Source organism: Epargyreus clarus, unplaced genomic scaffold (genome assembly GCF_041222505.1).
Source record: "Epargyreus clarus isolate Ecla_fem2 unplaced genomic scaffold, WU_Ecla_fem_2.2 ptg000007l, whole genome shotgun sequence".
NCBI classification, from domain to species: domain Eukaryota; kingdom Metazoa; phylum Arthropoda; class Insecta; order Lepidoptera; family Hesperiidae; genus Epargyreus; species Epargyreus clarus.
In genome coordinates this window covers 16,261,267-16,288,288 of record NW_027332215.1, presented here as the reverse complement: position 1 = coordinate 16,288,288, position 27,022 = coordinate 16,261,267, and the positions used below count along the sequence as shown (strand labels likewise).

The 27,022-nt window shown below is 33.5% G+C and overlaps 1 protein-coding gene across 3 annotated transcripts in view; it reads left to right on the top strand.

Moving 5' to 3' along the window:
- Positions 1-25,328, top strand: part of tan (C45 family peptidase tan) — a 60,570-nt gene extending 35,242 nt beyond the window's left edge. For all 3 annotated transcript variants that reach the window (XM_073074860.1, XM_073074859.1, XM_073074861.1), the window contains exons 2-9: positions 317-408; positions 17,506-17,700; positions 18,306-18,413; positions 19,100-19,201; positions 20,599-20,731; positions 21,538-21,772; positions 22,311-22,504; positions 23,208-25,328. In XM_073074860.1, coding sequence (XP_072930961.1) covers positions 317-408; positions 17,506-17,700; positions 18,306-18,413; positions 19,100-19,201; positions 20,599-20,731; positions 21,538-21,772; positions 22,311-22,504; positions 23,208-23,314 — 1,166 coding nt within the window. In that variant the 3' untranslated portion in view covers positions 23,315-25,328. The remainder of the gene's footprint in view (positions 1-316; positions 409-17,505; positions 17,701-18,305; positions 18,414-19,099; positions 19,202-20,598; positions 20,732-21,537; positions 21,773-22,310; positions 22,505-23,207) is intronic.
- The last annotated feature ends 1,694 nt before the right edge of the window (positions 25,329-27,022 follow it).

The window sequence follows — 27,022 nt, the reverse complement described above, 5'->3', positions numbered from 1 at the left end:
TGAAAAATCAGAGGTGCGTGCCTGGGATTTGAACTTCCGACCCTCGATCAAGAGACCGAGTTTCTTAACCACTAGACTATCACTGCTTTTAGAGATATTTTAAGAGTATATAATTTTACACTTTTTTGCGGTAGATTATTGAATCAGGGCAATTGCAAAAGAACCAGAAGCTTTTTTCATCCATTTAAATTTTCGAGTTTTTAAAATAGTGATAAAGGAAAAGTCTTATATAGTTGGCATCACTGAGGGGAATAACCTCACGAGAATCACTAGAAAACAGTTTTCTCATAAATTTTAAGAAATCCTTTTGTTATAGGTACTGCATTTACCGTAAAGGAAATTGGCAGACGACGGTCGGTACCTGTGGTTTACCTACAAGGATCTCATTATGAAGTCGGCTTTGATGTGGTAAGTTACACGATTACTGTTCTATTATAGAAGAACAAAAGCTGCGGGCACTTGCCTCCTTACAAGCGATTTAAAATATACATCGTCGCGAATATACGTGTATCTTTACAACCAATGATTTAAGCCCTCATTTTAGTCCTCGTAATTGCGTATTTGCATCATAAGACCCCATTTTGATCCAGTTTAAAGTTGAATGCTATTAGAAGTTTGATTGACTGTTTCTCGCTTAAATTGGTACTCGTTTATCTTAGACAGTAGGTTAAGTGTCTATAAAATGTCGATACTAAATTTAACATTCCGATCAACTATACAACACGTTTATAGATTAAACTGCATAATCATTTTTGATATCGTGCCACAAAGATAATAAGTCACGACCTATTGTGGTTTAACATCTGTATCCTTCTATAGGTCTCGCCTTTTTAAATCTCTGAAGTCATACTTATCTTTGCCTTTTTAGGAAACGAAACCGAGCTCACATTGACTACCAACATTTTTATCGACTATCTTAATTGCTTTAAAATGTGGAGACGATAAAAAAGAAAAATATGAATGTTTTTTTTTTTAATGTAAAATTGTAATTGTACTTCACTGCATAGTCTCTTCAATGATAATGTTGACATGTAGTACACCGCCAGTCGTCAGCCTTGTGTCACGTATATTCAGAGCTAAAAACCTCGAATTCAAATAATTTAAAACAATATCCAACCTACTTATAGCGCCCCCTACCGGTAAATGTCATTATCGTTTTTCGTGCAGCCTGTGTACATTTATGATTTTTCAAAATAAGAAATAAAATAAGTAATTTATCGTAAAAATTGTTAATTTATAACAAATATTTCAATTAATAATTTATAAAAGACGTAGGTGTGATATATTGTGCAGAAAAGTTACAATGGAAAATAAAGAATTTTGACGAAATTATTCTGAAGACTTGTACTAGGCGGCCATTACGAATGCCGTCGCAAATTGAAAATGTATTATTTTCATTTATTAAAGATAAGATGATAATCTTATATATTAATGAGGAATGACAAGGTAAATTTTTACATATATATTTTTCCAAGCAAAGGATTTTTAGATTACCATATTATTCTGTAGCAAGGAATTTGACGTCTTATGTTCATTAACTAAGCTTGTCACCTATTTAGGTGATCTCGCTTATATAAATCCTTATATAAATCTCGCTTATATAAAGCTATGAACATAGAAATAAGGTGCTATTTAGCCCCGTGCATGGGTACTAACCCGTTTATACTGAGTATTTACTCACATAAAAGAATCTACTATTGAGTAGAATATACCTAATGGGTATTCACCCGTTCAAATAAGGTTATGACCCTTACATATTGGATATTTACGTACATAACAAGAAATAGGGTGCTATTTAGCCCCATTCATGGGTACTAACCTGTTTATATTGAGTATTTACTCACTTAAAATAATCTACTATTGAGTAGAATATACCTAATGGATATTCATCCGTTCAAATAAGGGACCCTTACATATTGGATATTTACCTATATAACAACTATAACAAGATACTACTATTAAGTAGACGGATACAACGGATATTCACCCATTCTAATAGGGTATTATGTCCTTCACATTGGGTAAATAACCCAAATAACAAAATACTAATAATCAGTAGATAGACACAACTATTACCATCGAGTGGGTGTAATGATTTTAATGAATGAACATTTTATTGAAGAATCATTCAGATTAATAATGTACATGATACAGGACATAGAGATGACAATTTATATCCTTTTGTAATACTCTAGAAGAACCTAAATTTGTATTAACCATTCATAAGAATTTGGTATCTAGGTAGATCAGCATATTAAAGAGTAATTTACTAAAGGAACTATCTATCTATCTAGATGGTGATATATAGACTAAAGGAAAAAATAGTTTAAAGGAAGAACACTAGCCTCTAGGAAACTGTGGGACGGATAACACATGATTAGACTTTAAAAGTTGCACAAGTCGCAGTTACTATTGTAGCTGTAAAGAGTCAAAAGCCATGCCACATCAGGCAAATGCTTACTGCTCTCGAGCATTTGACATGATTGTTTCTTAATAATTTTAAATTATTTGCCTTTATAAAGATAATTTGCTATCAATTATCTTATTACTGGTGCTGGTCATTTATTATGTATAATAAATAATAAGAAGAAATTTCATAGTACAAGTACTGGAACAAATGATCGGCAAAATGGTTTAAGAAACAATGATTGTTCAATTCATATATATATAGTACAATATTTTATAATAACAAATATAACGAAGATATTTACACTTCATCCTATGATAAACTTCATCCAAAAGTTTGAGATACTCATACCAAATAGGGTCATTATCTGACTTACAACAAGCCTCATGCACAAATACCTGTGTCACAGAAAGGCTTGATCGAAGTTTCCTTTGGAATAAATCTTCAATCACAACAGATTTTTAGGTGAGTGGTTAATGATGTGGTTGATTATAATTATAATTTTAAAGACCAGTTGTAACAAATAACTATTGAACCAAGCTTTGCAAGTGGTTAGCTTTAAGAGTCTAATTGTATAAACACTTAAACTCATTATTCTCAAGGAATGAAGATTTTTTCAAAATATACTCGGTATGTGTGTAGAAAGACTTCTCACATCAGTGGTAACATATTGTTTACTCTTAACCAATTTTTTACAATATTATTACTTTACCAACACCGGATGATGGTGATGTTGGTTTATATTGAATATCTTGGTCTTAATCTTGAGCTTTAAATAAAGCCTGGCATTCCACTCACTACTTACTATTGTTTTCAAGAATGCATATTTGGATACTAATTCATGATTACCTTAAACAGTGTTTACATGTCTATGGTTAAATGGAAATTCTATGCATTTCAAGTTCTTTCCTTTGGTTTGAGCAGAACACTATATTTATGTTTTTACTAACCTTTTAAAAGATACAAGACCATACATAACTGATTAAGATCTAGGGACATTGTGTCAGTTATATATTTATATAACATAGTTCCTATTTGAAATGTTATAATAATGGACAGGGAACAATAACGACACTTAGTAATTTAGGATCATAGACATAATAAGCTATATCATTCTTTAGGATTTATTGGTTACTTAAAAGATAGTTTGATAATTGGAAATAATACAACTGTTAAGGTTGTTCATTGTATTATACAAGCAATGAATAAATAAAAAATGAAATTGCTTTACCATTAGATAAAAGATTAAAAATCAACACAAGGGTGAAATAAAAAGAAAAAAAATATATATATATAATAATAATATTAAAAAATAAAAATTATAATAAATGCAAAGATATGTATATATATATAACAATTTTAATAATGTTTATCAAAATACTATCCCTCTTACAGATAGATATAATTACAGGTGGTAGTTGTCATATTATTTTTATTATCGGGACACAATCAGTTATGTAACATATGGTCATTATTCTCGGTATTTTTGTTATTTGATTTAAATAACAAATCCGATCAACTATTTAAAGTTAAATGCAGCGTTACTTGTGCTTAAAGATATTTTTTCAATAATCATCTTCAACACGGTGAAACCCTAATACGTGTAGGCAACTCCACAGTTATTTCATATAGAAACAGCATGGTGTTTAATACCCACATTTAACCGTAATATCAAGGCACATATTGGATTTATTGAGTACCCAAAAAATGTTTTTATTTCTCTAATACATTCAATAATTTCAGAATGAATTTGCTATCACTAAATCAAGATTATACATTTGGAATTAACACTTTAAAGGTTTTTAAATAGATTTATTTATTAGGAAACCTACAAGAAGTATGACTTACATGTCATGAGTAAGGTTATACTATTTAAATGGAAATATTCATTTTATTTCTAATAAAATAATTGTTGTTAAAGATTATCTCTGAACGGTTGGGGAGTTTGTGGTAGTACCAGACTGGTCCAGACAGTCCTAAAAAATAGTATTAAAAAAAAAAAAAAAAAAAAATTAATAAATAAATAAACCTTTCATTTTGGAAGGGTTGCATTTTGGGTCTCATCTAAATCCATTTGTTTTTCGTCAACGCTTTACCCTGTATGTTACTCGCTTCCTCGAGGAGCGTTTCGTTTCTATACACGAATCTCAAGATTTTGTTGCTCTACAAGCAATGTTAGACGCAATAATGAAAACGTGATGCTGGTGCTTATAATATTTTGGCCTAAACAGTGTAAATAACTAGATCTATCTGTAGACTGGTTACAATATTCTTTTCATTTTGATATATATATATCTAGAATTATTTTTGTTCTTAAAGTGCATATTTAGGTTTTCTATCCTCCATATCCCAAGTATGCTATTACTTGGGATAGTTACATCTGATGTATAAATATTTTTAGCGAGTTAAGTGTAAAATATTTTATATTATTTAATGGAGATGAAGAAAAAATACTATTTACTTTTTTTTGGTTATTGTAATTACTCATATAGTAAAAAAAAAAAAAAAAAACAATAATAATATATAAGTAATATATAAAAACAATAGATATCGTATATTTTATGACGTTCACTTGGTGTAAGCCCGTGAATGCCATTATTACTACCGATTCGCCTACATCTGGTCGAGACTTCTAAAAAGTATACATAAACATAATAATAACATTATTGTATATTAACCAAATTGCTTGGCGGAAGATATTGTATATTAAATTGCCACACGAATTTAAACCTTACTATAACCAGTGTTCAAACAATCTAGTATTACCATTATTTCATAGTAATCATAGTATTTGTCCAGCACATCCTTAATAATAGATAGATCCTAGATAGGCCTAGTAACACTTGAGAGTTACAAGAATAAGTTTATTTCTTTTAGGTAATCTTATAATACAGTGACCTCCCAGACGACAGTTTCTAGATTTTATCAACCACGGAGGATGATGGCATTGATATATCATTTTTTATAATACATACCATTAGAGAGCACGCATTACCACGCTGCTACGCTGACGTCTTAACATATGAGTGTCAGTTAAGACCCTCTTAGAAGGATAGCTGAATGGATCAGATCTAAGTTCAATTTTGTAGTAGAGACGTTACATCAAACGTATACTTGATAACTGTAATTAGTATTTAAATAGATATTTTAAATTAGGAATTTTAAAAATAATAGGATTTAAATGTTTTTGTATTTTGTTTAATAGGCTCGTTATTTTACAAATCTCTAAACATCTACATGTCAACATTATCATTGAAGAGACTATGCAGTGAAGTACAATTAGAAATTAAACGAACTTACCTAAGTGAAGTTCCAATTTCAATTGTACGAACTGCATAGTCTCGAAATGATATTATAACCCACCCACCCATACTTATATACGATAAGTATTACCCATAATATCATCTATGTTGTAAAATAATCGAGCTAATGAACTTACATCTTGACCCCAGGATCTCTAAACTTAATGACATTTACCGGTAGGGGGCGCTATAAGTAGGTTGGATATTGTTTTAAATTATTTGAATTCGAGGTTTTTAGCTCTGAATATACGTGACACAAGGCTGACGACTGGCGGTGTACTACATGTCAACATTATCATTTCGAGACTATGCAGTTCGTACAATTGAAATTGGAACTTCACTTAGGTAAGTTCGTTTAATTTCTAATTATTTTTTACAACAACCTTCTATTGGTGTTCCATTTGCAACGACTTTTCCTCAACAATCAACGTTTTGCCGATGCGCTATTATGCAAATATATTATGATTGAACTATTATGCAAATGTAAAACAAATCGTATCGAAATATTTTATTACCACAATATATGTCGCAAGGCATCATTAGAAATAGAGACATAATTTAAAAAAAACATACCAACTAAATTGATAAAATGACGCAAGTTAATGAGGTATAGTTCGCGACAAACTGCTAGTCCGCTCTGAATTTTTTACTATGGCGACGCGATTCATTTCTATATTCAGAGCGGACAAGCAGTTTTACGCGGACTAAACTAGTTTTTTTTAATAAAAATCACATAGGCAAGTTTGTTTTTTTACTTTTTTACTTTAATACGAAAACGGTGATATATTATAGTGCTCTGCATTATCATTCTTTCGACGACCCTTCTTGTCGTAGACAAGACTCTATAAAAATCCAATTGCGATTTTCATCCAAAAAAATTTAGCTTACGCTACTAGCTCTACCGTATTACTAATTGAACTCATAGTATCTCAAAAACAAACAGAATTTTTTTTCGGATCGAGCTTGTCATATTTCAAATAATGTCAAAAAAGCTAAACACACATAATGTATCTATGTACTTCGGTACCATCTGTTGCGCGACACGACGTCGTGTCGCAGATAAGATACTAACAATATTTTTATACTTATAAATACCTGTGATCGCTTACCATTAGATGGACTAAATAACACTAATGTACGAATAATTAAACATCTAAGAGTATGACTGCAACTTTTCTACATGCATGTTGTCATATGTGATTCCAAATGCCTATAGCTCATCAATATTAACTACTAGCTTGTACACGCAGCTTCGCTCGTGGTCAGAGGTCGATGACAATAGTTGATTTTAAGTATCCTTTAGGAACATTACGTTTTTCGGGATAAAAGGTACCTTCGTCTTTTTCTAGACTTCTGACAAAGTGTACTAAATTTCATGACAATCTGCTATGAATTATTATAATATTAGACCTACTATATCCTGATATACGCTCCTATTTGTATTTATTTGAAGTTTTGAACAATGCAAAAGCTGCGCCCAAATCACGCCCACGCAACCTTTATATTCAAATGTTAATCCATTGGTTTAGCATAAACAAATTGGCTGACATAACAATTGAATCGATTTGTGTTCACTGGTTGCATCATAGTCTTCGAATGATGTGTAAAATTAATACTACACAACAAGAGATATAACTAAAAAAAAAACAAAAAAACGACTGTAAAAATTAATATAATTAAAATAATTAAAACAAGTAACATAATAAAAAAATCAAAAACCCGACTGCGTTGAAAAGGATAGTAGAATTTCCAAAAAGTGTGAAATATGCGTATCATTATTTTTATTCAGAAAGCCAAAGACAAATTTTCAGAGCATTTGCTTCTTTGACAAATTTTCAAACGTACTCTCAACTCCGACTTTACTCTTTTAGGGGTGTAATTTTCAGAAATTTCAGAACAGTTTTCAGTGTTCAGAACTCAAATGCAGCGATTTCGGCTGTGCGTAAATTTCTGGCACAACCAAGTAGTCATTAGTCAATCAGTCACCTTACTGTTTTATACCTGGTGTCCTGTAAGTACCACGACAAACTTGGGGAGAACAGGTCCTGTCAGGGAAAAAATAATGCCTTTAAAAGTGTCACCGTCAACAGCCTTAACTTTTCTCTTCAATTTTAAATAGTGAGTGTGGTTGTAGTTGTGGTTGTGGTGTTGTACCTTTCTTGGTACTAATTTTAAAAAAGTTTTTACCGTTGTACACTAGTTTTTTAAGTTTACGATAAGTAGCTCAGCTACTGCGTTTATTAACGTCCAAGAAGCGCGATAGTTATTGTAAATTAATATCTTGAATCGAAACGAACTAATTTGTATTAATTCAATGGAAACAATAATGTTTGCAAATATTAGAAGACACTATTTTATTTTTTGGATGACAAGGGGAGGTTAGCGCAAATAAATCTGAGTTTGTGGGCATGCAACTTCTGTCCCATCATGACAAAGGCGTGTGATTTTTGTATAACATAGTGAATGTCCGAGACTATTAGCATTTATAAAAAAATACTATTCTGTAAAATAAAATATCATTCCTAAATTATTACCATTAATCTACCATAAATTTCATGACTTGCATAAAAGCTTAAAAATGTTATTAATAAACATTAATGCTTTAATTAATAGAGTACGTAACATACTCACTGCATATTAATTTAACACGAATACAAGTCAGTTCACGACTTCGATAACTTAGATAAACGGTAAAGTATAATAAATGCAATCAAATTAAATGTAGAACACTTCGCATGCAAAAGAATTGCGTTTGAAATAAGCAATTGAAATAAAATGATATTCTTAACGATTAAATACCAGTTTTAACGGTAAATGGAAACAACTTTAAAATTACAAATTAAAGCGCGAATTCGTCAAGATAACCTTTTTTTTTACTATTAAATGTAATCAATGAAACATTATATGTTTCATTGTTTACATTTTCTCAAAAAAATGATTTAATTGTATCTAAGTATTTACGTATTTTAGGTGACTTTATAAATAGTTTATTGAGTAGTAATACAACAAACTATTACAATAATATCCTTTTATTACATTAGATTTATCGAATGTAAATTAAAAGCTAAATGTCCAACGTCGTAACATCAAAATAATGTCTCTCGTGTGTATGGTATGAGCTTAGTTTATATTATAAATACGTTTTTTTATAATATAGAAATAGCAGACAAGCATGCAGTCCACCTGATGGTAAGTGACTAATACTGCCCATGGATATCAGTAATCAACCCCAGATATAAATAGTTTCCTACCTGAGACTGACCACAGAAGCATCGCTACCACTGAGTACGAAGCTAGAATGCCTCGGAAAAGTATGCCTCCATACCACACCCTTAAAACCAGAAGACAGCAGCGCTTAGCACCGCGAATATTAATCAGAAATAGGTGTATTTGTTTGTTTGTTGCTTTGCTATACTTTCACACCTTAACCACAACTGATTGTCATGAAGTTTTGTATACACGCTTTCAGTGGTTCAGAAAAGGACATAGGGGGCCTTTTATCCCGAAGTACTGTATCCGAGGGATAGATAAAAACCTATAACCGCGAGCGAGGTCGCGGGTAAAAGCTAGTTAATAATAAAACAAACGGAAGTGCAAAAGTAGTCCTGATTGTTAACAAGAGAATCTATGCATATTATTGTATATGTAGAGTCAAGTCTTAATAACGTAGTAAGAAGCACGCGCACTATTATTCGCTGTTTTAAAAATTATTTCCGTCATAATCCTCCATTGTAGTTACTAGTCGCTTTTCAATGTCATTTGTAACGTCTTGGTTTGTCACGAAAGAGATAATTAAAAGGACAATTTGTTCCGCCACATAAGCAAAGCTACGAATGTGTTTGTAGGTGTGAACCACACATACAATATTTAACTTACCGAAGTATAAACATTTTTGTGCTCTTCACACACTTCAACACTGTATAACATTCTAATATGCGGCATAAAGTTAAAAAAACTGACTTGATTCGAAAATGGTTCTGATTCTGACTTGTTATTTGATTTTTCATGGATTTTTCTAACTAGGTATATAATGATATGGATCTAATTAAATTGTTATTATCATCACAGTAAATACACACTAAAACAGACTAAGTAATCTCATCAATTTAGTAGAAAGTAAATGAAGTAAAGTGTTATATCATGATTTAATGACATGTATACTACTATTAGATACGTATTAATGGTGATATCATAAGTAATTGAGGAAAGCCATTGATTAAGCAGAGGAAAACTGAGCAGAAGACAATATTTAGAATTTTTGAAGGTGATAGAACCTTCTGTGGTTCGACTCCGGCGGCACCACCGCCACACCTATTTCTACCTAATAACAGCAGTGTTAGGCGCTGCTGCGTTCCGGTCTGAAGGGTGTGGTAAGGGAGACAGACTTTTCCGAGGCGTTCCAGCTTAGTCCTCAGGGGTACCGGCGCATCCGTGGCAGACCTCAGGTAGGAATATCTAATCCTATCTGGGGTTGATTACAGATGTCCATGGGCGGCAGTAGCCACTTACCATCAGGTGGACTGCATGCTCGTCTGCTACTCCTATATTATAAAAAAAAACTAGGTATCGCTTGTGTGCGCTCGCTGCTAAAGCAGCTCGCGAAACGGTTGTCTTCTTTAGTTTTGCGTGCAAAATGTTTTTACATTTTTTACCCGATACTGAAGTTTTATTAATTCTGTTTGGGGCTGTTTGGAAAAGATATGAGTTAATATTTGCAAATTACCAAGAATTTGGGTCGTGATTTTTTTGTCTATAAGCCATACATTTTAAAGACATAATAAGGAGACTTGAAATATTATATACAAAAATAACTATTTATAAAAATTGTTATTTCTTGTATGACAACACTAAAATATTTTTTTACCAAAATGTGTAGTCTATTAGTACATAAAAACGCGTCATACATTATTTCTATATATTATATTATCTATATTAATTCTATACTTATAATAAATCTGTAGAGAGGTCAATTCTGTACAAGAAATATATTTCCAAAATAACTATCAGGGGGTATTTAGGGATCGATACTGATGTCAAGAATGCAATCATTAAAATTTTTGTCTGTCTCTCTATATAACCGTTATAGAAAAAAAAGCTACTCGACGGATTTTAACGAAACTTGATACAATTATTTTTCATACTCCTGAGCTGGTTATAGTACCTATACTTTTCATCACGCTACAATCAATAGGAGCAGAGCAGTGCAGAAAATATACCTCTTATATTATATCCTTCTTTTTTAAATCGTATATCATATTTATCCTGTCCATCCTTTGAAAATATCCAAATATACCTAATAGATTATGGCCCTTCTTTAGTAAATCTTATATTTTACCCCTCTTTTAAAGTCACAAAAATGTTGAAGATTAATACATTTTGTATCCTTTATTTGACTACATACCACATCCACAAAATCTGTGTCTGTATCTGTTAATAAATAATTATAAATGAATACGTAAGAATAGAATCTAACATCTTACGCCCCTTCCTGCTATGTGCATGGTAGAGCTACACTCCAAAAAGAATAATCACGGGTAAAATTCATATAGGTAACTTAAGCCACAAACAATTTAACACATACAACGAATTAAACTAAAATAAATAGAATACTCAAAAACTCAAGTCATAAAAAAATTTCAAACCAGTTATTGCCAAATATTCTCAACATACCAATAAGTTAGCTCATTAAGATTAAATCATATACATTTTTAAACGACTCATAAATTAATTCCGAAATATATACTTATAAACCCTGTAACCGATAACCATCAAATTCTCTCCAAATAATCTAAACAATTTGTCTTGCTTTTCTTCTTTCATATCTTATGACTCGTAATTCTTCTCCTTCGAAATGGTAACAGGTGCTTTTAATACTTTAGTATTGAATGCCCAGTCCGTTATTATTACATTCCAAAGACCACAGGTATTCTTCATTGTTTGATCCAATATTAACATGAAAACAAAAATAAAACTTGCAATTAATTCTATTTAAAAATGTAAGTAAGTAAGTACAAGCTGTAACCATACTTTTCCAATTGTCCGTAACGTAATGGACACTTAGGAATAGAACAAACTTTCTATAACCTAATCCCATTATTATTATACGGATAATATAATGTTAAACAATATAACATCGATAATTTTAAAATTCAATAATTACTTTCGGATATTATCCGCACAATGAACCCTAGTAAATATTTAACATATACTCCAAAACGTGAGGTGTTAAATGTATCACGAAATATTAATAATTTGAAGCCTGCAAAAATTGTCTTATAACATTAAAGTTCTTCTAAACAAATATAACATTTGCTCATAACAACGGTACTGCCATTTTATATCTCGACTGTGTAAGTAAGAACTTTTAATATAGTATTATTATGATTTATATCAAATTAAGGTAAAATGAAAACAAAAACATTTGACCCAAAATCAAATCAAATTCCTGAAAAACGCCCGGCTAGGCTACTATATATCTATTTAATAAACTCAGATAGCAAACTTAAAACAATCTGTGCCAACCAACATTTGTATCGATTCTTAATTTGTTGTATTTAAATATATCGAATAAATTAACTTACGCAGTTTTACACACCCGATCCCACTGGCTGAATTGTTGGGGGTATCTCCAATGGAAGACTTCAACCTAGTTATTTTTATTTATTTCCAAGACCTCCACAAACATCGTCCTTAACATCTGCCGTTTCCGCCATAATACCCTTTTGTTTTTTTTTAAATCACGAATACAGCGTTACAGCCAATTAAATATGTGGCCAGCATTATTTTTCGAGTGAAAGGTTTTAACCTAATTTTAATTTTATTTATTTTTATAATGTTAATAATGTCTCGCCTGTCTATCTCGCTCTAACACATACGTATACTATGCTCTGACTCTTTCGGATTGCCAATCTATTAGTATAATATATCTATGGTTCAAACTGTTAGTAGCTAACAACGCCACGTATTAGGTAATAACTTCAAAAGGAGACAACAGTTTTAAATATTACATACAAAGATGCATGCCTATAAAAAATATTATTTTGTGTACGGCACCACTGAATTTTTTTTTACCACAATGTGAAATCTATTAATACCTACAAACGCATCGTACATTTTAATGTTGTCAAAATATACAACAGCTTGAAATATTTAATAGAAAATACATATGTATGAAAATTATTATTTTTTGTATGGCCACACTAAAATATTATTTTATAAAAATGTGCAGAATATTAGTACCTACAAACGCCCCATACATTCTAAAGATATCAACAGAAGACAACAGCTTGAAATATTGCATACAAAAATACATATATATGAAAATTATTATTTGTTGTATGGCAACACTTAAATATTTTGTTACCATAATGTGAAGTCTATTAGTACCTACAATCGTGTCATACATTATAAGGTTGTCAAAAATATACAAATGCTTGAAATATTACATACAAAAATGCATATGTATGAAAATTATTATTTTTTGTATGGGAACACTGAAATATTATTTTACCCAAATGTCTTTACTGTTAATATCAACAAACGCTTCATACATTGGAATGACCTCAGAAGGAAACAACAGCTTGAAATATGGCATACAAAAATGCACTTGTATGAAAATTATTATTTTTTATTTGGCAACACTGAAATATTTTCTCACCAATTTATACAGTCTATAAGTACCATTAAACGCCTCATACAGAAAACTGACATTTAGTGATGCTGGGCATGGTGGTGGTGGTCTTTAAAGGGAGACAACAGCCCGAAACACCACATAGAAAAATACATATGTATAAAAATTATAATTTTTTGTATGGCAACCCTAAAATATTTTTTTATCAAAATATGTAGAATATTAGTACCTACAAACGCCTCATACATTGAAATGACATCAAAAGGAAACAACAGCTTGAAGTATGACACACAAAAATGCACTTGTATGAAAATTATTATTTTTTATATGGCAACACTGAAATATTTTCCCACCAATTTATACAGTCTATAAGTACCAGTAAACGCCTCATACAGAAAACTGACGTTAAGTGATGCTGGGCATGGTGGTGGGGGTCTTTAAAGGGAGACAACAGCCCGAAACACCACGTACAAAAATACAAATGTATGAAAATTATTATTTTTTGTATGGCAACACTAAAATATTTTTTAATCAAAATGTGCACAATATTAGTACGTACAAACGCCTCATACATTCTAATGTTACCAATACAAGACAACAGCTTGAAATATTACATACAAAAATACATATGTATGAAAATTAATATTTTTTGTATGGCAACACTAAAATATTTTTTTACCAAAATGTGCAGTCTAATAGTACATACAAACGCGTCATACATTATAACGTTGTCAAAAATTTGCAACAGCTTGAAATGTGACATACAAAAATGCACATGTATGAAAATTATTATTTTTTGTATGGCAACACTGAAATATTTTGTTACACATTGGTACAGTCTATAAGTGCTATTAAGCGCCTCATACAAAAAAATGACGTCAAATGGTGGCAACAGCTTGAAATCTTCGATAATCCTGTAGAAAATGCATTTGTATGAAAACATTTTTTTTGTATATGGCAACATTGGATTTTCGATTTTTTACATAGGGTCCATTTAAATTAAAAAATATCTCCCATACATTACTTATATGCTCTGTCCACGGTTTCCGCCCAAGTACTCAAAATGTGAAAATCGTGAAAAAAAATTCTGTATCCCAGTGTTGCCAGTCGATTAAGACGAAAATGGTCAAATGTCATTACGGCACCCATAAAAAATAGTCCGGTGAAAAAATTTAATTAAAAATATTTCTCCTTCTACTCTTCACATTTTTGAATGAAAAGTTCCAAAAAATGTATGAACGATGAAAAAAAAAACTTTACCTGGCAACACTTCGAGCCGAGCTCCATGACCGCCCAATACAAAGCGACTCGCTCAAATGTTGCCAACCTCAAAATATTTCACTTCGAAAAATGCATTTTTTCGTACATTTTACAAAATGGCTGATACAAGGTCCACCATCTGGTTTAAAAAATATAACATTGCCATATGATAAAATTGAGGCTACCCTCCGGCCAATAAAACAAAAATGTCGAAAAAATATTAATAAAACCACCGCGCTACGGCCCCACAAACACACCTCGAAAAATGAAAGATTTCAAACTCAAATATCTCGGCGGCCATCTTGTTTTTCCAATTTTTTTTAATTTTATCGTAACAGTCGTCCCACAATTAGCCGAAAATAACACCAATCTCAGGTAGGCGCGCAGAATAAAAAAAAAGTTGAAAATCGCAGGAGGGCCGCCATCTTGGATTTTGTATGTTTCCCATTTTTCCTATAACCACCATAATATACCGAAAAAATATCTCATACATTATTACTACCCCCCACCAATAGTTTAGGCTGGGCTACTCGAAATGTCAAAAACGTGAAAAAAAAAATCTAGCTCCCAGTGTTGCCAGTTAATTTGGATGAAAATGGTCAAATGTCATTACGACCCCCCTGACAAATACCTATGTAAAATATTTTCATTAAAAATGTTTCTCCTTCTACTTTTTACATTTTTGAATGGAAAGTTCCAAAAAAAGTATGAACGAAGAAAAAAAATCCTAAACCTGGCAACACTTCAAGTCACGCTCCACAACCGCCCCATACAAGGCGATTCGCTAAAATGTTGCCAACCTCAAAATATTTCACTTCAAAAAATGCGATTTTTCATACATTTTACAAATTGCCTGACGAACGATCCGCCATCTGGTTAAAAAATTAAATAAATCCAATTTGGTAAAATTGAGCACATATCCGAGAAAAAAAACGAAAAAAATAAAAACAATATTTAAAAAAACACATCAGTGCCACCCCGCGAACACACCTCGAAAAATGAAAAATTTCAAACTCAAGTATCTCGGCGGCCATCTTGTTTTTTCAACTTTTTCTAATTTCATCGTATCAGTCGCCCTCAAGTTAGCCGGAAACGATACCGATCTTGGATAGGTGCAAAATAAAAAAAAAAGTTGCCCAATCCAGCTCGGCCGCCATCTTGAATTTTGAAAGTTTCAGATTTTTCCCATAGACACGGAGGCAAATAAAAAATTCCACTCATACATCAAACCCAACCCCCCACCACTCCTTCAGGTCGAGGAAGTCGATTTTTCGTAAAACTGAAAAAAAATTCCTGCGGCCAGTGTTGCCAGTCGACATCGACGAAAATGGTCAAATGTCATTACGACAGCCAAAAAAAATATTCCAGTGAAAAATTTTCATCAAAAATATTTCTCCTTCTACTTTTCACATTTTTGAATGAAAAGTTTGAAAAATTGTAAGAGTGGGGAGAAAAAAACTCAAACCTGGCAACACTTCGGACCGAGCCCCACGACCGCCCCGAACAAACCAAATCGCTCAAACGTTGCCAACCTCCGAATATTTCACTTCAAAAAATCCGTTTTTTCGTACATTTTACAAATCGCCTAACAGACGACCCGCCATCTTGTTGAAAAAAAAAAATAAATCCGATTTGGCAAAATTGAGGATATATCCGAGAAAATTTTAAAAAATGGCAACAAAATATTAAAAATCCCAAGAGATACGACCTCCCAAAAACACCTCGAAAATTGAAAAATTTAAAACTCAAATATCTCGGCGGCCATCTTGGTTTTTAATTTTTTTCCAATTTCAACGTAACGCCCACCTAAATATTATTCGAAAAAGAAACAAACATCAGCATAAAGTCAATAAATGAAAAAGTTAAAAATTTTAAATCGGCCGCCATCTTGAATCTATGGCATCTCATATTTTTCCCTTTGCCTCGGGGGGGAGAGGAGAAAACCCGCCATAGACAACAAAGTCGCTCCTAGACGGCAACATGGAGAACGCATGCCATTCCTTACAGGATTATATATATATAATATGAGTAGTATACATTGCATAATTAATTAAACAGTTAAATACCTTAAATACAATTTTGACTTACTTTAATGTATGACCAACGCGAGGACGTGTGCTGGAGCGGTCACAACATTTATCGGTCTGACGTTCAAAGGGCGAAGGGTTCCGGGTTCGATCTCCAGGTGTTTGTATGTTTGTGTACTTGTTTTTGTGTGCTCATGGCAACCACGACACAGAAAGGCGTTTAACGTGAAGCAGATCTTCGAAGGAAAGTTGGATGTCAGTTGATTTACGTATGTGAGACGGATCTTAGTCCTCAGTAATGATTGACTTGAAGTAGAACTTCTGTTATATAAGTAGGTTGCAGATGTCTATAGATGACAGTGATTACTTACCGTCAGGCGGAATGCACGGTCGTTTAATATACAATGTCATAAAAATATTAGTCCGCGTAAAACTGCTAGTCCGCTCTGAATTAAGAAATGTATTGTATGACTACACCTATTCGCAACAAGTTCAGAGTGGACTAGCAGTTTGGCGCGGACTATACTATGCTAGTTTACATTTCTATAATAGTACATTAGGCAGAAACGAAACTCAAACACTTACTTCGCACTACTGCACGTTTACTTTTAGCTTTTTTTAAGTATTTGTATTTACCTCATTGTATAGGAATTAGATATACCTTAAGCTTTATTTTTTTGTTTAAATTGTATATATTTTGTATATATATTTATATTAAGAATTTGAAATACATAAAGTAGGTATATAGTATAGCAATAAGTATAGTATAAGTTTTTATTTTATAAAATCCAATTAAAATACTGTTCATATATATATTTTATTTATTGTTTACTCAAATAGCATTATGACAGTTTTCTTTACAAAATATTTTTTTTCTAGGGCCGCAACTTCGGGTCGCTTATCAAGAATTTCATAGCGACGTTCGACGACCTTCGTGACTTCGAGAAGCAGTACCAAACGAGAAAGGGACGTGAAGCTTACGACATGACTCTTTTGAATATGAAGCAGAAATACCCGCACTATGTAAAGGAGATGCAAGGAATCGCTGATGGAGCCAACGTATCTTTTCACCAGGTTACCTACCCAGCATCTTTTCGGTTATAGCCTAGGCAGTGATAGCCTCTTGAATCTCGGCCTCTCAATCGATGGGTCCCGGGTTCGAATCCCAAGCACCTTTGATTTTTCAAAGTTTCACCAATGATGAAGTTAATCACTTGCTATAACGGTGATGAAAACATCATGAGGAAAACTAAGGCTAGTGAATTGTTAAAAAAGTTGTCACAGGTTGTGAAGTTACCAGTTCGCACTTGGCCATCGCGGTAGACTACGGCTTAAATCTCTCTCACTCTCACTTTCACACATACCTATTTCCTACCCGTGACCAGTGTCCCACAGCGTCCCAGGACATTTGGACTTGTGTGCTAAGAATACAACCTATAAAGTTAAGCGATGTTTGGTGCAAAGGGAGATGGGTAGGATGACCTAGTGGTTTCCATTTTAATGCGCTCTTCCGCGCTCCAGAGGACATTTTAAGCTAAAGGTCCTTATTTGCTACTAACGATTGTATTAAGGGAATCAACATGAGCGAATCAAAGTATTAATAGTCTAAGTGCTTCAATGATTTGAACGCACGGAGTTCGTCCACCAAATTCCTGTAATAATCTTGCATAATGTTTCAGCTGTTCCTGTTGCATTTGGATGACATTATTGAAACCATTAACGACAGAAGCCTAGCGCGCAACGACACTGGCGGCTGCACCTCTCTCGCCATCAAGACTCAAGATAACGTTAGTACTTAGAAACTCAGTTTCTTTTATAATATAAGAGTAGCAGACGAACATGCAGTCCACCTGATGGTAAGTGGACACTGCCGCCCAAGGACATCTGTAATCAACCCCAGATAGGATTAGATATTCCTATCTGAGGTCAGCCACATACCCCTTTGGACTGAGCTGGAACGCTTCACAAAAGTATGTCTTCCTTACCACATCCCTCAAACCAGAACACAGCAGCGCTTAACACTGCTTTTATGAGGCACAAATAGGTGCGGCGGTGCATCCGGAGTCGAACCACAAAAAGATCTACCTTCAACTTATATAAAAACCATAGATCCTTCAGATAAAAATACTGTTAATTTGGTTCCGAACACAAAGCTACTGGACCGTCCGTTCGTCTATCTCAGGGCTCTCTTAGACCGCAATAGATGGACATTTGAAATTTTTACACCGTGTTATTGTGACCTACAATTCTCAGGATTGAGATGTTTTAGTTTTTTTTCATGACAGCTTGTGAAGTCTACCAATTAGCACTCGTGCTAGCGATGAACCATAAATCTTAACCCCTCCCTCTAAGAAAAAGCTCGGAACAGTGGGTCAATACTCAATGAACAATTGACGACAAACTATATAATACATAGGTACATACCTATTTAAAACCTACATACCAGTTTAAAACCTATAATTCTTTTTTACAGGGAATATTGGGCCACACTGAAGACGCATTAACTCCAACGCTGAACCACTGGTACATCATGTCAGCGCACATCATCCCGACCCCAGAAGACAGGGAACAAGGGGTAAAACGATAAAATCTTCGCATTTTGCTCAGAACCCTCTTCAATCTGTCAGCGCGACGTTATCTTCAAACAACGACTGCCCAACATGACAAGCGTGCACCTGTTTATGATTTTTCTATTTCCAGATATTAATCTATGGCTGAAATGTCATTTGGGTGTAATATTTGGTTTTTGGGGCAGCACGCACTACGATTAAACGCACCCGTTTAACCGCATAAAAATAAACGTAACACATTGCTTTCTATACAAATTACAAGTGCACGCATTAGTGACTTCTTCAGTGACTGATCTAAAAAATATATTGTTACTTTTAGATCGCAGCTTGTTTAAGGGCATTTTTTGTGTCCCATAGTAATTAAATAATGGCACGCGCATTGCGTTTAACCGCATTCGGTTTTTTAAGTGTCGATGGGCGAGCGACACAGCTATCGCCACAACACACGCCGTTTGCCAGAAATACATGATAGTACCTACTGAAATAAAATTAAACCTAAAACCAACTGCAATGCGTGTTCGCATGCATTTTTGCATTTTCAGCCATTTCTATTACGCTTGCGTTTAACCGCAGTGCGTGCTAAGCTTTCAGCTCTATAAAAGGCAATACGCTTAGATACCACAGCTGTTTTACTTCCCAAAGGTCTTGCGGTTAAACTCTACCGCACATCTTTATGGTGATAGATATCTTTTATTAATTGGTTTCGGGTCTAAAGTACTCCATCGGGACGTAGATCAGTATCAGACTATGGACGTAGAAAATGTAATTAATACTTACAGAATTTAGGCCAACAATTCCATAAACTTAACGTTATTAAGCTACATTATACTTACGTCGACTCTGTTGAGCGAAAGCTTAGTCTCTCAAGAACACAGCCCTGGTTCTTATTAGTGATCGAAGCCGTGAGCGCGAAAATGAGACCTTACTACAGCCGCTTATCACAAGCTGAATTTCAATGCATTGAAGTAAATAATCCTTACAGAGATGACACTTTCTGCAAGGTCTATACGTTATTTACTACTACTATACTTAAACTTAGTGTAAGCTGTATGATGATTGATGGTTTATAAGCTTTGATCATTAGTCATTGCATTACTGTGTGTAAACTGTGCAAATCTATCGCGATCTGAAAAGAATGAAAGCGATAACGCGGTTCATAATACGGGTATATTCGAATCAAGATTCATGTTTGGTAAGTAACTAAGATGTTAAATTAGGTAGCAACAGACCGGATATGGAAAAGTATGATATAAGAGTTACTACCAATTAGTAATAAGTTGTTCTGAAATATATTTAAACATAGCATGAATATATTTGTAGGAAAGTCCAAACATTGTCCACTCTATAGCTCTAAATAGAATCTCTATGTTTGTTCATTACGTTTATTATGTCATTTGAACAGGCCGTGGAGGAAAGGTTTGCGTCTCTATGCTACGCGGGCCAGTTCCCAGGCTACACTAGTGGCTATAATGAGCATGGACTTGTATTCTCAATCAACACTCTCAGCCCTGCAGTACTTAAGCCTGGAGCCACCCGTAAGTTTTTTTAATACAGAAGTAGTACGTACATACACCCCACCTGATGGTAATTGGTCACTGAACACGGACATCTGTGATTAACTTCATATAGAGTAGGAGTATTAGAAATTAATTGTCACTTGCTTAAAACGGTGAAGGAAAACATCGTGAGGAAACCTGCTTACCTGAGAGATTTATATATAAAAAAAATTCAAAGTTATGTGAAGTCTAGCAATACACACTTGGCCAGCGCGGTGGACTATGGCCTGATCCTTCTCATTCTGAGAGGAGACCCGTGCCCAACAGTGGGACAGTAATGGGTTGATGACGTGACGACGAGTAGGAATTTTAGGTACGTGAAGCCACTGATGCGTTACTGGGTTGCCATTCCTAATGACTAAGATTGTCGCCTCATATGTAACTTATTTTGAAGTATAGAAAATACATACGTTATAGATAATGAATTACATACGAAAAGCAAGAAAGAATCGGTCTTTTCCAAAATCAGAGTTATCGTTATCACTGTTTATAAATTTACTTACCCAGACCAAAACCAAATCCTATTGTCTGATATAAAAACCAAGAAACACAATATTTCATATGGTCCTCCTCCAAACCAGAATACAAACGTTGCTTCCGCTACAATACATATTGCACATATACGAATTACTGCATTACTGTTATTAACAGAAATAAGTATGTCGGTAGTGCTAAGGAATCGAATTACAAAGTATTCTACAACCTTAGATTCTGCTACCTTCTTTTAACTAGTGACTTAATTTTTGTGCCTTACATAACCTTTTATATTCCTTTCACGTTGACAGCGAGGACATTCATCACCAGAGCGCTACTGGCTTCTAAGAACTACGCTGATGCTGAAAGGATTCTCATCGACGAGGGCTTGGGTGCTGCAAACGGATTTTCCCTAAACATGATATGGTCGGATATCAAAGGAAACCGTAATATCTACAATGTTGAAGTTTCACCGAATCTCAGCGCAGACCGATCAGCGATAAACGTCCACCATTATAACAAGGATGTTTTGATGCATTGCAACAGGTAATTTCTTAACATGTTTGATAATCATCCATCCATCCATCCATCAGCCTTTTGATGTCTACTGCTGGACATAGGCCTCGCCTAATTGGCGCCTCTCCAACCGGTCCCATGCCCTTTGAAGCCAGCGGTTTCCAACCGTCTTCTTCAGATCGTCTCCTTCTTCTTCTGTTTGATAATACTAATACAAAACAAATACAGATCTGTGTCTAGTACCTAAAAGGATCGAAGGGTCTTCAAAGTCGGCAACTCAACTATTTATGGCCGGCAACTTTGATCTCTGGTGTTGCCTATGAAGGTACTCATAAATACATAATCACAGTCTATCTCGACGAATTAATTACAATTCGAAAGGCATCTTGTAAAAAATACAAATACAATTATATCATCTCCATACATACTCTTCAAACATTTTTTTTGATAATTATGATGTATCGTCAAGAACTAAATCTTTATATCAACATATTCATATCAATACTAACAACACTTAAAAAGTAATAATCAACTATTGGATCTTTCATTTAAAACTGTATTGTGATAGATATCTGCGTCTGCCTGTTAACGAGTCTGACGGGAGGATGATCGACAGCAGCACGGAACGCATGAAGACCATCAAGTCGTACCCCACGCCGCAGACTAAAGAAGACATTGCTAAAATCCTCTCGGATACGACCAACAAGCGTTTCCCAATATTCGAACAGGAACCTGACTCAGACGTCCAGACCATAGCAGCAAGTAAGCATTTGAATTTGTCAATTATTTAATCAGCCCACTATTAACACAGTAAGCTTTCGAAAGTCATAACCCCTCATTAGTATGCCCAGTGTTGTGGGACCTAGGCCACCTAACTCAAAGATAGTAGAACCCTTTATGGTCCGACTCCGACGGCACCACCGCCACGCCTATTTCTACGTAATAAAAGCAGTGTTTAAGCGACGCTGTATACTGGTTTGAAGAGTGTGGTAAGGGAGACATACTTTTCCGAGGCGTTCCAGCTTAGTCCTTAAGAGTAGCGGCGCATGTTAGACTGACTCTAGTAGGAATGTCTAATCCTATCAAGGCTTGATTACAGATGTCCATGAGCGGCAGTAGCCACTTACCATCAGGTGGGCAGCATGCTCGCTGCTACTGCTATATTATTAAAAAAACAGACACCCACTTATGTCTGCTTGGTCGGGGATCAATTGTTATGGATTCATTTATGGTATAAAAAGGGCATATTAACGTATACCAAGCACATGCAGGGCATTGCCTGGCTGTTTCTTGAGAACCAGCTAAATGTCGTTTAATGTTAACTCATTAGATCGTCTTAATTTTTTTGCATAAAGGTATACTGGTCCGAATCGAAAACTTTATCTTATAAACGTCAGCAAAATGTACACACTAAAATCCAAACTATTGTACCTTTACTTCGCTAACTTATACATTTGATTTACAGGTATGTTTGACTTGAACGAAATGACCTGGAGTCTTTACATCAACAAGCCGAGTGAATCGGAGCCTGTGGCGATTCTTCCGTTAAGATTCTCCATGCTGAAGCAATGATTACCTATTGAAGAATTTAAGAAACCATACATAGTTTTCGTTGTACCCATAAACTTAGTGCAAACATGATTTAGTGCAGTTCACAAAGTAATAGATGGTATCACTTATACTATCTCACATCTTCATAGTAAATAAGAGAGTCCCAATTTAGTTAGCCTAATTTTTTGGTAAATATTACATCTGTTAGGGCCCAGTAGACGATAATTGTAGTATCAATGGACGACAATTTATCTGCTTTTTGGAAGTTAGAATAATTGGAATAGATTGCAGCAAACAAACACTACACCCCGCACACATACCTATAAGAGTAAGTCACGGCTACTTTTGCATCTTCGATGTAGCAATATAACATGATAAAGGGTTAAAGCAGTCGCTAAAAGGAGTATATTCGTTACCCCGACCGATAGTATCGATATAATCGCCAAAACGCGGATTGCCGATGATAAAAGTAGCGTGTCTACTAGGTCCTTTAAACAGATCCTTTGTGAGATGTCAGTCCTTATAAGTAGGTAGTAGTAGGTCCTACATGAAATATGAATTAAGAAACTATTTACTGGTTCGTCAATGCGTGCCGTATCAGCACGACCGTTTAATATCGGCAATTATGTATCAATATAGTGTTGACCCATAAATAATACCTCTAAGTTGACCCATAATAATATTACATTCAGTGTAGTATTCAGAGAATATTTAAAATTTGTCTGGTAGTTATCAAAATATACAGATATCTCAATTGAAGCATGTTTTCGTATCTCTTGCCATTTCGACAGAGCGGCTATTTTATATTAATAAAGTATCTAAGTAGCTATCTATGATTATTAAGTAATATTTTGAGAATTATTTATTGGGAGAACTAAGGCCATCGAGACATGCCCTAGTCTCCCCATGGAAGATAACCAAGGGGTTCAAGTCTCTAATATACTTGCAAGTAAGAGTTGCATCAAAATTGATTCAGTGGTTTCTAATGTTGATCCAAACCATACAAGTAAACAGGTTACTTTAACTTATTTTCTTAATTTAAATTAACAAAGTAATTTTAATTTCGTCCTCTGAGTGCCGAAGATTTACATTTCTCTATTTCTATTTCTAAATGTTTTGAATCGTTTGAAATGAATTTGTAGCGCTAGAAGTACAATAACATACAGTCCGCGGGCAGAGCATAGCCATCAATACAAAACATTTAAACTAATTAACTTACACAATATTTAATTATTTTAAACTAACATTTTAAATATCGCAACATATGATAATGAATTGACAAAGCACAAGTAGAAACCGGAACACTGCATCCGTTTTACTGATAAACCTATTTTGTTGAGACTTAAAGTTGTATAATCCACTATAGGAATTTATTTCCAGTACAGTAAAACCTTGCTTTCTTCTTGTTAGATGAGTACAAATAATATAATTTGCTAATTAATAACCTTACATATTTTTGCACCTTCTTACATCTACTTAAGAGAAATTTACGGCTAAAAGGTAAATAAATAAATAAAAATTCTAGTGCCTAGCTACCGACCTTAATAGTCCGGAGTGCTGAGACATTTTTTGGATTATCTATTTCTTTACTGAATACATCTAAATTACACGCATTCACATGAGCAATCCGTCAACATACCATTTGTTGACCAAAGTCTTGAATGGTTATGACCTCGCGCGCGTTCTGCAATATATAATGTATTATGTGTTAGTTACATTGTTAATTAGCTAATGCGTGCAAAAATCGCATGTTTCTCAATTTCCTGTTGTATCGTCATATTAGAAGTATCTAGACGTACGGCAGTGTCTCCACCAAATTCGGTGATTACAATAAAATGTTGATAAGCATGACTTGCATATAAAATACGCGATTTATATAAAAAAAAATTGATAATATTTTATTAGTGTTGGAAGTAAATAAATATCTGCAAATCGATTTCTGCACGCGTGTTTATAATAACTATAAAACTATTTTATCACGGAGTGTTGACTAATTATTATCCTGGAGTAGGTAATAAATTAATTATTCTTGTAATTAAGTGGTGTCTTATTTCCCTCACACATGCCCTACCCTTCTTGCATTTTTCCGTATTCACAAATATTTTATTTCCTAATTCTACAATAATAGAACATTAACGAAACGTGATCACGGATAGTAGGTACCTATACTTAATTATCTACATTAGGTACCTACTTAATTAATATTCGTTGCTTATATTATGTACTATACAATACTACTCATAAACTATTTTCACTTATTCGCTACAAATCATAATTATTTAGTTATGCATGGTTACCCAGGTGACCTGTTCCTAAGTAATCACTGCCATTTATAGCCATCTTTCCTGCCTCGATTTCGATCACAAATGTTATTGTACAAATACCTATATATCTTGTTGATGGCGTGGATGTAGTGGAAACAAGATATTTTACCAAGCTCTAGCTTTTCAATACTCAGTTTTTCTGTTCTTCACACTTCTTCAATTTCTGCTATTACCCAAGAGGAAAGCGATAGAACTCGTTGAGTTTGGTGTAAGTTACAACAATTTTTAATTTTTTATTCATTTTTATTTTTGTTTTGAGCAATTTATTTCTACCAAGGCTGGGTAAATCTGTAGTTTCTGGTTTGAAAATTGAGTCAGGTCAAATAAATGTTAGACATATCCTCAGAGGGCGGTAGTACAACTGTAATAGACTTCAAATAGGACTCCTGCCTTATTTAGTATCGGTTAAAAATGTCCATGATCGGCAGTTAACATTTACAATCAGGATTTTTAATCAAAATTTGAAATGTTTTTTTTTTTCATTGAAATAAATGTAATAAATTATTCATCAGATTCTGATCTAATTGATTTTCATCTCATCCGTAATCGTGTAAAGATAATTTTGTTGTCAATGCAAAATTTCATTCATTTTATCAGGATTGATATAAAAGATACAATCATATTTGCTACTATTAGTTATTATATTTCTTAATAAACAAAACATATAATACAGGCATAGATTTAAACAATAAGCAAAAGATACAATTATAGTTACAATAAACAGTTATAAAACAATAAAATAGGTTATAATAATATTACTTAAATTAAACAATTTTTAACTATATGGCTTTACCAAAATTATTCTGCTATTGTGTTTTATGACATAACCACTTTCTCAAGATTTGTGCCCACGGGCAAGAAACTGTTACACGTTTGTTAATTTATATGTTATACTTCAAATATTGCACAACGTTACATATTAAAAATAACATACAAAATTAAAAGCAATTGTTGTCAAATATTAAATTACTTAATCATTGTTAACTAACTTATACCAAACCTCTGTACGACATTACTTTTATTTAATTTAATTTGTAAACAATCGTCGTCAGTTAACAACAAATGGAGATTCATGAAATTATTATAATACAATGATAAAAATACATGTCATTGCAGACAATTTAACTTTTCTTTGAGAGTGTTTCTTTTTCTCACAATGTTGCATGGAATGTTTTATTTGATAGCAAATATTGAATGTAGTTTGAAGATGTAGATTGATAGTACATTACTAGTGAAATGGAACTTGCTACATAGCATATATGATATTAGCATGTGTTACAAGATGTCAAAAAAGCTATAAGGACAAAAGGAACTAATTCCGGGAAGTCTAAGATTCTATTTAAGAACTTGTAACTTTTATTAACGTTTACTTACAATTAATTAATTTAATTTCATACATTGAAAT